The sequence below is a fragment of the Salmo salar genome, chromosome ssa06 (genome assembly GCF_905237065.1).
Source record: "Salmo salar chromosome ssa06, Ssal_v3.1, whole genome shotgun sequence".
NCBI classification, from domain to species: Eukaryota; Metazoa; Chordata; class Actinopteri; order Salmoniformes; family Salmonidae; genus Salmo; species Salmo salar.
Window position 1 is genome coordinate 5,627,501 of NC_059447.1, and position 15,311 is coordinate 5,642,811.

The 15,311-nt window shown below is 39.2% G+C and overlaps 1 protein-coding gene across 2 annotated transcripts in view; it reads left to right on the forward strand.

The window, feature by feature from the left end:
• Nucleotides 1-15,311, forward strand: part of LOC106601971 (synaptotagmin XVII) — a 99,863-nt gene that overhangs the window by 1,047 nt on the left and 83,505 nt on the right. For both annotated transcript variants that reach the window (XM_045719638.1, XM_045719639.1), the window contains exon 2: nt 9,442-9,459. In XM_045719638.1, the coding sequence (XP_045575594.1) occupies nt 9,442-9,459 (18 nt within the window). The remainder of the gene's footprint in view (nt 1-9,441; nt 9,460-15,311) is intronic.

Here is a 15,311-nt window from a genome sequence, read left to right on the forward strand (position 1 = left end):
CCCCTCTCCTTCCTCCCTTCTCTCTCTTTTCTCTCTTCTCTCTCTTCTCTCTTCTCTCTCTTCTCTCTCTTCTCTCTTCTCTCTCTTCTCTCTCTTCTCTCTCTTCTCTCTCTTCTCTCTCCTCTCTACCTACCCCCTCTCCTTCCTTCCTCCCTTCTCTCTCTTCTCTCTCTTCTCTCTTCTCTCTCTTCTCTCTTCTCTCTCTTCTCTCTCTTCTCTCTCTTCTCTCTTCTCTCTCTTATCTCTCTTCTCTCTTATCTCTCTTCTCTCTCTTCTCTCTCTTATCTCTCTTCTCTCTCTTCTCTCTTATCTCTCTTCTCTCTCTTCTCTCCCAGGCCTCCTGCCTCTCTTAGATTATGTTTGGTTGTGTGTATATTTGTATGTATGTATGTGTGTTGTGGAGTTTCATGTTTTATGTGTTATATTGTGATCTTATGTATGAAATGTTATTGTTTATGTTTGTGTTGTGTATAAACATATGATTGTTGTGTGTTGAATTGTATGTTATACATGTTATACTGTTTGGTTGTGAATCTTGTATTGTGTTGTTATGTTGTTGTGTGTTGTTTTGTCTTACATTGTGTATGCCTAAAGTATGTGTTTATCTCTAAAACATTAGGTTATACAGTCATATCTCTATAACATTATATAGTACAGGTTATATAGTCATATCTCTATAACATTAGGTTATATAGTGATATCTCTACAACACTATATAGTATAGGTTATATAGTCATATCTCTATAACAATATATAGTATAGGTTATATAGTCATATCTCTATAACATTATATAGTATAGGTAATATAGTCATATCTCTATAACAATATATAGACAGGTTAAACATTCATATCACTATAACATTATATAGTATAGGTAATATAGTCATATCTCTATAACAATATATAGACAGGTTAAACATTCATATCACTATAACATTATATAGTATAGGTAATATAGTCATATCTCTATAACAATATATAGACAGGTTAAACATTCATATCACTATAACATTATATATTATAGGTAATATAGTCATATCTCTATAACATTATATAGACAGGTTAAACATTCATATCACTATAACATTATATAGTATAGGTAATATAGTCATATCTCTATAACAATATATAGACAGGTTAAACATTCATATCACTATAACATTATATATTATAGGTAATATAGTCATATCTCTATAACAATATATAGACAGGTTAAACATTCATATCACTATAACATTATATAGTATAGGTAATATAGTCATATCTCTATAACAATATATAGACAGGTTAAACATTCATATCACTATAACATTATATAGTATAGGTAATATAGTCATATCTCTATAACATTATATAGACAGGTTAAACATTCATATCACTATAACATTATATAGTATAGGTAATATAGTCATATCTCTATAACATTATATAGACAGGTTAAACATTCATATCACTATAACATTATATAGTATAGGTAATATAGTCATATCTCTATAACAATATATAGACAGGTTAAACATTCATATCACTATAACATTATATAGTATAGGTAATATAGTCATATCTCTATAACAATATATAGACAGGTTAAACATTCATATCACTATAACATTATATAGTATAGGTAATATAGTCATATCTCTATAACATTATATAGACAGGTTAAACATTCATATCACTATAACATTATATAGTATAGGTTATATAGTCATATCTCTATAACATTATATAGTATAGGTAATATAGTCATATCTCTATAACATTATATAGTATAGGTAATATAGTCATATCTCTATAATATTATATAGTATAGGTAATATAGTCATATCTCTATAACATTATATAGTATAGGTAATATAGTCATATCTCTATAATATTATATAGTTTAGGTTATATTTTTATTTTTTAATTTTTTTATTTCAGCTTTATTTAACCAGGTAGGCAAGTTGAGAACAAGTTCTCATTTACAATTGCGACCTGGCCAAGATAAAGCAAAGCAGTTCGACAACATACAACAACACAGAGTTACACATGGAGTAAAACAACATACAATCAATGATACAGTAGACAAAAATAAGACTATATACAATGTGAGCAAATGATGTGAGATAAGGGAGGTAAAGGCAAAAAAAATGCCATGGTGGCAAAGTAAATAAAGTATAGCAAGAAAAACACTGGAATGGTAGATTTGTAGTTTGAAGAAAGTTCAGAGATAAAATATAAATAATATGGTGCAAAGGAGCAAAATAAATAAATAAATAAATAAATACAGTAGGTGAAGAGGTAGTAGTTTGGGCTAAATTATAGATGGGCTATGTACAGGTGCAGTGATCTGTGAGCTGCTCTGACAGCTGGTGCTTAAAGCTAGTGAGGGAGATAAGTGTTTCCAGTTTCAGAGATTTTTGTAGTTCGTTCCAGTCATTGGCAGCAGAGAACTGGAAGGAGAGACGGCCAAAGGAGGAATTGGTTTTAGGGGTGACCAGAGAGATATACCTGCTGGAGCGCGTGCTACAGGTGGGTGCTGCTATGGTGACCAGTGAGCTGAGATAAGGCGGGGCTTTACCTAGCAGGGTCTTGTAGATGACCTGGAGCCAATGGGTTTGGCGACGAGTATGAAGCAAGGGCCAACCAACGAGAGCGTACAGGTCGCAGTGGTGGGTAGTATATGGGGCTTTGGTGACAAAACGGATGGCACTGGGATAGACTGAATCCAGTTTATTGAGTAGGGTATTGGAGGCTATTTTGTAAATGACATCGCCGAAGTCCAGGATCGGTAGGATGGTCAGTTTTATAATCATATCTCATTAACATTATATAGTATAGGTAATATAGTCAAATATTTAAAACATTATATAGTATAGGTAATATAGTCATATCTCTATAACATTAAATAGTATAGGTTATATAGTCATATCTCTATAAGATGAATCTCTATATATGACTATATAACCTATACCATATAATGTTATAGAGATTTGACTACCTAACCTTTGCATTACAATGTTATAGAGATATGACTACATAACCTACTGTTATAGGGATATGAAAGAATAACCTATAGCATATAAAGTTATAGACATATGACTGTATAACCTATACTATAAAATGTTATAGCGACTTTACTGCATAACCTATGCCCTATGCCATATAATGTTATAGAGATATGACTAGATAACCTATTCTATATAATGCTATAGAGACATGACTGTATAACCTAATGTTATAGAGAAATTACTATGTAACCTATTCTATATAATGCTATAGAGATATGACTATACAACCTATTCTATATAATGTTATAGAGATATGACTATATAACCTATTCTATATAATGTTATAGAGACATGACTATATAATCTATTATTTATAATGCCATAGAGATATGTCTACATGACCTATGCTATATAATGTTATTGAGAAATGAAAGTACTACCTATACAATATAGTGTTGTAGAGATATGACTATATAACCTAAACTATATAATGTTATGGAGATATGACTATATAACCTACTGTAATAGGAATATGACTATATAACCTAATTTTATAGATATATGACTCTAATACCTAAACTATATTATGTTAAAGAGATATGACTATATAACCTATTCCATATAGTGCTAGGGAGACATGACTATATAACCTAATAATGTAGAGATATGACTATATAACCTATACTACATTACGTTATAGAGGTATGACTGTAAAACCTAAACTATATAATGTTATGGAAATATGACTATATAACCTAATTTTATAGAGATATGACTATATAACCTAATCTATATAATGTTATAGAGATATGACAATATAACCTAATCTATATAATGTTATAGAGATATGAATATATAACCTATTCTATGTAATATTATATTGACTTGACCATATTATCTATAATTTATAATGCTATAGAGATATGAGTATATAACCTATACTATATAATGTTATAGAGATATGACTACATAACCTATACTATATAATATTATTGAGATATGACTGTATAACCTGTACTATATAATGTTGTAAATATTTGACTACATAACCTACTGTTATAGAGATATGACTATATAACCTATACTATATAAGGTTACATAGATATGGCTATATAACCTAATGTAATAGAGATATGACTATATAACCTAATGTAATAGAGATATGACTATATAACCTATACTATATAAGGTTACATAGATATGGCTATATAACCTAATGTAATAGAGATATGGCTATATAACCTAATGTAATAGAGATATGACTATATAACCTAATGTAATAGAGATATGACTATATAACCTAATGTAATAGAGATATGACTATATAACCTAATGTAATAGAGATATGACTATATAACCTAATGTAATAGAGATATGACTATATAACCTAATGTAATAGAGATATGGCTATATAACCTAATGTAATAGAGATATGGCTATATAACCTAATGTTGTTTATTATTTGAGTGTTTAAAAATACAGATTTATAGTGACAAAAAAAGATATATATTCTAATGCATTGATAGTCCTGTGTGCAGACTGAGTGCTCAAGGTGTGTGTTTTTAAATGAGTAGACATGTTTGGTTATCTGCTGTTCCTGTACGATGGAAAGGGCCATTTCATTTTCACCCTCTGTGCATGTTTTTTCTGTGTTTTTGTACGTGTGTCTATGAGCGCGGTAGTTTTAGATGTTTGTCCGTTTATTCCCTCCCTCCCTCCCTCCCTCCCTCCCTCCCTCTTTTTCCTTTTCTTTCACTTTCTCCCCTCTCTCTCCTCTCCCTCCCTCCCTCCTCCCTCCCTCTCCTCCCTCCCTCCCTCCCTCCCTCCCTCCCTCCCTTCCCTTCCTCCTCCCTCCCTCCCTCCCTCCTCCTTCCCTCCCTCCCTTCCCTCCCTCCTCCTTCCTCCCTCCCTCCCTCACTCCTCCTCCTCCCTCCCTCCCTCCTTCCCTCCCTCCCTCCCTCCCTCCCTCCCTCCCTTTCTCCGCCTGTGTCTGACCACAGCATGTGTCATCCTGACCTGGGGGAAGGGATGGAGGGATGGAGAGAAGGAGGAAGAGATGAAAGGAGGGAAAGAGAGGGAGGGTACGCTGCTCCTTTTGCTGTCGCCATGGGTACACCCATCGCTAATAAAGACAACATCAGGGAGAACGAGAGAGAAACAGAGAAACAGAGAGATAACAAGAGAGAGAGAGAGGCAGAGAGAGAACAAGAGAGAGAGAGAGGAAGGGAGAGAGAGGGAAGGAGAGGAAGGGAGAGAGAGGGAAGGAAGGAAGGAAGGAAGGAAGGAAGGAAGGAAGGAAGGAAGGAAGGAAGGAAGGAAGGAAGGAAGGAAGGAAGGAAGGGAAACAGAGAGAAACAGAGAGAGAGAGGAAGGGAGAGAGGGAATCGTTGGAAGACATGAGAACACCTTGTGGATATGGAGATAGATGAGAAAAAGGGACTGATGAGAAAGATGACAAAGTAGAAGAGGACGACAGACTGGAGATGGACAGAGAATCTGTACACACACACACACACACACACACACACACACACACACACACACACACACACACACACACACACACAAATCACAGAGTTCAAAGGTTACACGTGTGTGTCAGTGATGTACTGGTAAAAACAATTGGTGGGTAAACTCTGAGCCCCTGTCACGTTTACTTGTGTTTACCATCCACTACACTGCTGGTGTGTACTGTTAGAGTCAGTGTGTTTACCATCCACTACACTGCTGGTGTGTACTGTTAGAGTCAGTGTGTTTACCCTCCACTACTGGTGTGTACTGTTAGAGTCAGTGTTAACCCTCCACTACTGGTGTGTACTGTTAGAGTCAGTGTTAACCCTCCACTACTGGTGTGTACTGTTAGAGTCAGTGTTAACCCTCCACTACTGGTGTGTACTGTTAGAGTCAGTGTGTTTACCCTCCACTACACCACTGGTGTGTACTGTTAGAGTCAGTGTGTTTACCCTACACTACTGGTGTGTACTGTTAGAGTCAGTGTTAACCCTCCACTACTGGTGTGTACTGTTAGAGTCAGTGTTAACCCTCCACTACTGGTGTGTACTGTTAGAGTCAGTGTGTTTACCCTCCACTACACCACTGGTGTGTACTGTTAGAGTCAGTGTGTTTACCCTCCACTACTGGTGTGTACTGTTAGAGTCAGTGTGTTTACCCTCCACTACACCACTGGTGTGTACTGTTAGAGTCAGTGTGTTTACCCTCCACTACTGGTGTGTACTGTTAGAGTCAGTGTGTTTACCCTCCACTACTGGTGTGTACTGTTAGAGTCAGTGTGTTTACCCTCCACTACACTGCTGGTGTGTACTGTTAGAGTCAGTGTGTTTACCCTCCACTACACCACTGGTGTGTACTGTTAGAGTCAGTGTGTTAACCCTCCACTACTGGTGTGTACTGTTAGAGTCAGTGTGTTTACCCTCCACTACACCACTGGTGTGTACTGTTAGAGTCAGTGTTAACCCTCCACTACTGGTGTGTACTGTTAGAGTCAGTGTGTTTACCCTCCACTACACTACTGGTGTGTACTGTTAGAGTCAGTGTGTTTACCCTCCACTACACTGCTGGTGTGTACTGTTAGAGTCAGTGTGTTTACCCTCCACTACACTGCTGGTGTGTACTGTTAGAGTCAATGTGTTTACCCTCCACTGCTGGTGTGTACTGTTAGAGTCAGTGTGTTTACCCTCCACTACACCACTACTGGTGTGTACTGTTAGAGTCAGTGTGTTTACCCTACACTACTGGTGTGTACTGTTAGAGTCAGTGTGTTTACCCTCCACTACACTACTGGTGTGTACTGTTAGAGTCAGTGTGTTTACCCTCCACTACACCACTACTGGTGTGTACTGTTAGAGTCAGTGTGTTTACCCTACACTACTGGTGTGTACTGTTAGAGTCAGTGTGTTTACCCTCCACTACACTACTGGTGTGTACTGTTAGAGTCAGTGTGTTAACCCTCCACTACTGGTGTGTACTGTTAGAGTCAGTGTGTTTACCCTCCACTACACCACTGGTGTGTACTGTTAGAGTCAGTGTGTTTACCCTCCACTGCTGGTGTGTACTGTTAGAGTCAGTGTGTTTACCCTCCACTACACTACTGGTGTGTACTGTTAGAGTCAGTGTGTTTACCCTCCACTACACTACTGGTGTGTACTGTTAGAGTCAGTGTGTTTACCCTCCACTACTGGTGTGTACTGTTAGAGTCAGTGTGTTTACCCTCCACTACTGGTGTGTACTGTTAGAGTCAGTGTGTTTACCCTCCACTACCCCCCTGCAAATCATTTTATAACATTTTTGACATGCGTTTTTCTTGGATATTTTTGTTGTTATTCTGTCTCTCACTGTCCAAATAAACCTACCATTAAAATGATAGACTGATCATTTCTTTGTCAGTGGGCAAACGTACATAATCAGCAGGGGATCAAATACTTTTTTCCCCTCACTGTACTCCCTCAGCCCTTCCATGGGACATACCACTGTCCAAATCACAATTAATTACCTAACTGGCCATCAGTGTAAAAACCAACATCCCCACATCTTTCATTACAACGTATAATAATAGACAACAGGCATAATCACACACAAAAGAAACGGTTCCCAAAAGAACTTCGTTTAATGAATTCACATTGGACTCGTCTATACATTGGGAGGCCTACTGGCACGAGCCGACGCCCACTCATAGCTTCAACAGGTAGCAAACATTACATAACTACATTAAACAGGTAGACTACCCAACATTACTTAACTACATTAAACAGGTAGACTACCCAACATTACTTAACTACATTAAACAGGTAGACAACCCAACATTACATACCTACGTTTAACAGGTAGGCTACCCAACATTACTTAACTACATTAAACAGGTAGGCTACCCAACATTACTTAACTACATTAAACAGGTAGGCTACCCAACATTACTTAACTACATTAAACAGGTAGACTACCCAACATTACTTAACTACATTAAACAGGTAGGCTACCCAACATTACTTAACTACATTAAACAGGTAGACTACCCAACATTACATACCTACGTTTAACAGGTAGGCTACCCAACATTACTTAACTACATTTAACAGGTAGACTACCCAACATTACTTAACTACATTAAACAGGTAGACTACCCAACATTACATAACTACATTTAACAGGTAGGCTACCCAACAATACATAACTACATTTAACAGGTAGGCTACCCAACATTACATAACTACATTAAACAGGTAGGCTACCCAACATTACTTAACTACATTAAACAGGTAGGCTACCCAACATTACATAACTACATTTAACAGGTAGACTACCCAACATTACTTAACTACATTAAACAGGTAGGCTACCCAACATTACATACCTACGTTTAACAGGTAGGCTACCCAACATTACTTAACTACATTAAACAGGTAGACTACCCAACATTACATACCTACATTTAACAGGTAGGCTACCCAACATTACTTAACTACATTTAACAGGTAGAGTACCCAACATTACATAACTACATTAAACAGGTAGGCTACCCAACATTCAACAGGGAGCAAACATAAAATAACTACAGGTGTCACTACAGACACCCTGGTTCGATTCCAGGCTGTATCACAACTGGATGTGATTGGGAATCCCATAGGGCGGCGTACAATTGGCCCAGTGTCGTTAGGGTTTGGCAGGTGTAGGCTGTCATTGTAAATAAGAATTTGTTCTTAACTAACTTGCCTAGTTAAGGATCTGCAATTTTCTTCCATTTTTTGGCCTAAAATGACATACTCAAATCTAACTGCCTGTAGCTCAGGCCCTGAAGCAAGGATATGCATATTATTGGTACCATTTGAAAGGAAACACGTTGAAGTTTGTGAAAATGTTAAAGGAATGTAACACAATAGATCTGGTAAAAGATAATACAAAGAAAACACAACCGTTCTTTTGTATTTTTTTTGTACCATCATCTTTGAAATGCAAGAGAAAGGCCATAATGTATTATTCCAGTCAATGCGCAATTTAGATTTTGCCACTAGACGGCAGCAGTGTATATACAAAGATTTTGACTGATCCTATGAACCTGTTCAAAGGGGCATCACTACAGACACCCTACAGACACCCTGGTTCCCTTGCAACGAAAACGAGAGCTTTCAGGTGGTTTCGTTCCGTTTGATTCCTAGTGAATAAACCTCTGAATTTGTATAATAAGAAACAGTGTTGTTCGTTGCAAAGTGTTTTGCTGCGGTATGGACTAATGAACGCAGCCCATGTTTTGTATTGTGTTGGGTTCTGGACCTCAGGAGGTTATGGGAAGAGTAGCTCTTGTTGGTAAATGCTAATATGAATCATAATGAACTGAAACACCAAACATTGATTCTAAACTACTCTTTCATGTCTCCTCCCTGGTCCTCCAACGGCCCATAATCCACTGTTCCTCCTCACTGTGAAAAATGACAGTTGGAACCCATCAACAAGGTATGTTCTCTTCCCCTGAACACACGTGTGTGTGTGTGTGTGTGTGTGTGTGTGTGTGTGTGTGTGTGTGTGTGTGTGTGTGTGTGTGTGTGTGTGTGTGTGTGTTTAGAGACAGAGAGAGGTGATAAAAGAGGAGCAGGTGTCAAATCACCAGTTACCCAGCCTTGACTCTGCTGTCAGATCTCAGTGGGCACAGTCCATCTCCTGTGTCTGCTCTAGTGTCAACTGACACACACACACACACACACACACACACACACACACACACACACACACACACACACACACACACACACACACACACAGGCACACACACTTTGTTATTTTCATCAGCTTAATAAGAGGTTCTTCATTTCATATTCATGTCAATCTTTTGTCCTGCATGACTGTCTTTGTCTCTGATTAGAATCGTGATTGCGGAGGGAGGGAGGGAGGGAGGGAGGGAGGGAGGGAAAGAGTGGAAGTTGAAAAGAAAACGTTTATAAACATCATCATTCCCTTAAGCATTGTCTCTCTCTCTCTCTCTCTCTCTCTCTCTCTCTCTCTCTCTCTCTCTCTCTCTCTCTCTCTCTCTGTCTCTCTGTCTCTCTCTCTCTCTCTCTCTCTCTCTCTCTCTCTCTCTCTCTCTCTCCACTCTATCTGTCCCTTTCTCTTACTTTCTCTCCCTCCCTCTCACCCTCTCTCTCCCTACATCTCTCTCACCCCATCTCCTAGAGATAGCTTTCGATTCATCTTGTATGATTTCCTTGTGTGTTTGTTAATTCATAAGCAGTTTGTCCAGTTGACTGAGCCTGCTTTAGCCTCACATGAAATATATATATATACAGTCGTGGCCAAAAGTTTTGAGAATGACACAAATATTAATTTTCACAAAGTCTGCTGCCTCAGTTTGTATGATGACAATTTGCAAATACTCCAGAATGTTATGAAGAGCGATCAGATGAATTGCAATTAATTGCAAAGTCCCTCTTTGCCATGCAAATTAACTGAATCCCCAAAAAACATTTCCACTGCATTTCAGCCCTGCCACAAAAGGACCAGCTGACATCATGTAAGTGATTCTCTTGTTAACACAGGTGTGAGTGTTAACGAGGACAAGGCTGGAGATCACTCTGTCATGCTGATTGAGTTTGAATAACAGACTGGAAGCTTCAAAAGGAGGGTGGTGCTTGGAACCATTGTTCTTCCTCTGTCAACCATTGCTACCTGCAAGGAAACACGTGCCGTCATCATTGATATGCACAAAAAGGGCTTCACAGGCAAGGATATTGCTGCCAGTAAGATTGCACCTAAATGAACCATTTATCGGATCATCAAGAACTCCAAGGAGAGCGGTTCAATTGTTGTGAAGAAGGCTTCAGGGAGCCCAAGAAAGTCCAGCAAGCGCCAGGACCGTCTCCTAAAGTTGATTCAGCTGCGGGATCGGGGTACCACCAGTACAGAGCTTGCTCAGGAATGGCAGCAGGCAGGTGTGAGTGCATCTGCACGCACAGTGAGGCGAAGAATTTTGGAAGATTGTCTGGTGTCAAGAAGGGCAGCAAATAAGTCACTTCTCTCCAGGAAAAACATCAGGGACAGACTGATATTCTGCAAAAGCTACAGGGATTGGACTGCTGAGGACTGGGGTAAAGTCATTGTCTCTGATCAATCCCCTTTCCGATTGCTTGGTGCATCCGGCAAAAAGCTTGTCCGACGAAGACAAGGTGAGCGCTACCGTCAGTCCTGTGTCATGCCAACAGTAAAGCATCCTGAGACCATTCATGTGTGGGGTTGCTTCTCAGCCAAGGGAGTGGGCTTACTCACAAATTTGCCTAAGAACACAGCCATGAATAAAGAATGGTACCAACACATCCTCCGAGAGCAACTTCTCCCAACCATCCAGGAACAGTTTGGTGATGAACAATGCCTTTTCCAGCATGATGGAGCACCTTGCCATAAGGCAAAAGTGATAACTAAGTGGCTCGGGGAACAAAACATCGATATTTTGGGTCCATGGCCAGGAAACTCCCCAGACCTTAATCCCATTGAGAACTTGTCCTCAAGAGGTGGGTGGATAAACAAAAACCCACAAATTCTGACAAACTCCAAGCATTGATTATGCAAGAATGGGCTGCCATCAGTCAGGATGTGGCCCAGAAGTTAATTGACAGCATGCCAGGGCGGATTGTAGAGGTCTTGAAAAAGAAGGGTCAACACAGCAAATATTGTCTCTTTGCATCAACTTCATGTAATTGTCAATAAAAGCCTTTGACACTTATGAAATGCTTGTAATTATACTTCAGTATTCCATAGTAACATCTGACAAAAATATCTAAACACACTGAAGCAGCAGACTTTGTGGAAATTAATATTTGTGTCATTCTCAACACTTTTGGCCACAACTGTACACAGTTGAAGTAGGAAGTTTACATACACCTTAGCCAAATACATGTAAACTCAGTTTTTCACAATTCCTGACATTTAATCCTAGTAAAAATTCCCTGTTTTAGGCCAGTTAGGATCACCACTTATTTTAAGAATGTGAAATGTCAGAATAATAGTAGAGAGAATGATTTATTTCAGCTTTTATTTCATTCATCACATTCCCATTGGGTCAGAAGTTTACATACACTCAATTCGTATTTGGTAGCATTGCCTTTAAATTGTTTAACTTGGGTCAAACGTTTCGGGTAGCATTCCACAAGCTTCCCACAATAAGTCTGGTGAATTTTGGCCCATTCCTCCTGACAGAGCTGGTGTAACTGAGTCAGGTTTGTAGGCCTCCTTGCTCGCACACACTTTTTCAGTTCTGCCCATAAATGTTCTATAGGATTGAGGTCAGGGCTTTGTGATGACCACTCCAATACCTTGACTTTGTTGTCCTTAAGCCATTCTGCCACAACTTTGGAAGTATTCTTGGGGTTATTGTTCATTTGGAAGACCCATTTGCGACCAATCTTTAACTTCCTGACTGATGTCTTGAGATGTTGCTTCAATATATCCACATAATTTTCCATCCTCATGATGCCATCTATTTTGTGAAGTGCACCAGTCCCCCCTGCAGCAAAGCACCCCCACAACATGATGCTGCCACCCCCATGCTTCACGGTTGGGATGATGTTCTTCGGCTTGCAAGCCTCCCCATTTTTCCTCCAAACATAACGATGGTCATTATGGGCAAAGAGTTCTATTTTTATTTCATCAGAGGACATTTTTCCAAAAAGTACGATCTTTGTCCCCATGTGCAGTTACAAACCCTAGTCTGGCTTTTTTATGGCGGTTTTGGAGCAGTGGCTTCTTCCTTGCTGAGCGGCCTTTCAGGTTATATCGATATAGGACTCTTCTTACTGTGGATATAGATACTTTTGTACCTGTTTCCTCCAGCATCTTCACAAGGTCCTTTGCTGTTGTTCTGGGATTTTTGTACCAAAGTGTGTTCATCTCTAGGAAACAGAACGCGTCTCCTTCCTGAGCGGTATGACAGCTGCGTGGTGGTGTTTATACTTGCGTACTATTGTTTGTACAGATGAACGTGGTACCTTCAGGCGTTTGGAAATTGCTCCCAAGGATGAACCAGACTTGTGTAGGTCTACCATTCTGAGGTCTTGGCTGATTTATTTTGATTTTCCCATGATGTCAAGCAAAGAGGCACTGAGTTTGAAGGTATGCCTTGAAATACTGTAACGGCTGTCGTCGGGAATAGAGGACCAAAACGCAGCAGGAATGTGGATGCTCATCTTGGTATTTATTTTAAATAAAGAGAACACCAAAATAACAAACCAAAAAACGCACGAACAACAAAACAGTCTTGTAATGCTCACACAGGCAAAACAAGAAACAATCTCCCACAACACTACACCAAACAATTACCCATATATAGGACTCTCAATCAGAGGCAACGAGAAAGCACCTGCCTCCAAATGAGAGTCCAACCCCCCATCAACCTACACATAGAAATACCACAAACCAGAAAGAACATAGAAATACAAAACATAGAACATAGACCAAAACCCACAAATAATAAATCAAACACCCTACTACATAATTCACCACCCCGAACCATATAAACAAAATACCCTCTGCCACGTCCTGACCAAACTACAATAACAAATAACCCTTATACTGGTCAGGATGTGACAAATACATCCACAGGTACACCTCCAATTGACTCAAATGATGTCAATTAGCCTATCAGAAGCTTCTAAAGCCATTACATAATTTTCTGGAATTTTCCAAGCTGTTTAAAGGCACAGTCAACTTAATGTAAGTAAACTTCTGACCCACCGGAATTGTAATACAGTGAATTATAAGTGAAATAATCTGTCTGTAAACAATCGTTGGAAAAATTACTTGTGTCATGCACAAAGTAGATGTCCTAAACTACTTGCCAAAATTATAGTTTGCTAACAAGAAATGTGTGGAGTGGTTGAAAAACGAGTTTTTATGACTCCAACCTAAGTGTATATAAACTTCCAACTTCAACTGTATATATATATATATATATATAAGAAAGAGAGAGAGGAGAGAGAGAGAGGAAAGAGAGATGGATAGATAGATAGAGAGAGCAGAGAGAGATGGAGAGAGAGAGGAGAGAGATTAGAGAGAGAGAGGGGAGAGAGAGAGTGAGAGGGAGAGGGAGTGAGAGAGAGGAAAGATAAAGAGAGAGAGAGAGAGAGAGAGAGAGAGAGAGAGAGAGAGAGAGAGAGAGAGAAAGATAGAGAGAGAGAGAGAGAGAGAGAGAGAGAGAGAGAGAGAGAGAGAGAGAGAGAGAGAGAGAGAGAGGTTAGATGAGTTTGGAATGAAGTTGTCTCTCTGTACTTCTGATTGCTACAGGGAATGAGGATGTTTACAAAGTCAAAATAGGACTATGAAAAGAAAAATCGAACTTTGATGCGTACTGTGGGCACACGCTGATGACGTCAGGGAGTTGTGCTGAGATGAGTCATCATGTGTGATGCTGTGTTGATAACCGAGTGGGAAGGTGGTAATTACCTGTTGTGATGTAGGAAATACCAGTTGTTTGCATTCGCATGCTTTGAACTCTTTGAGAAATGCTGATTGGCTAATGGCAAACAAGCTGCGTCTACCATAAACAAAAAATACAGCTATCATGCTAACAAATTACAGTGTTCAAAAAACATATTTAATAGATTGTTTTTTATAAATAGTGTTGTGTTGTTGCATTTAACTGCCGATAATGCTGCTATCCAGGTCCTTTCCTTAGTAAGTGACGTCAGGGTGTGGGAGAAGTGGAAGCTCAAGGATGATAGATGAGATTCTCAGTCGTAATTATTAGTTGGAGGGGCGTTAAAGTGGCTTTTTCCCAGTCTTATCTGATAAATACCATCTTCCCATTTAGTTTTGAACACAGCATTACGACACACGCTCTTAAGGGAAAGGGGGGAGGAGGGAGGGAAGAGAATGAAGGAGGGGCAGAGAGAGGGGGAAGAGGAGAAGGAGGGAGGATGTTTGTGTTCCTCCACTGAAAAGGGAAGTATACTGTCACTACCTTACAGTCTAACGATGCTGTACACTAGTCTGACGATGCTATACACTAGTCTGACGATGCTATACACTAGTCTGACAATGCAAAACACTAGTCTGACGATGCTGTACACTAGTCTGACGATGCTATACACTAGTCTGACGATGCTGTACACTAGTCTGACGATGATATACACTAGTCTGACGATGCTGTACACTAGTCTGACGATGATATACACTAGTCTGACGATGCTGTACACTAGTCTGACGATGATATACACTAGTCTGACGATGCTGTACACTAGTCTGACGATGATATACACTAGTCTGACGATGCTGTACACTAGTCTGACGATGATATACACTAGTCTGACGATGCTATACACTAG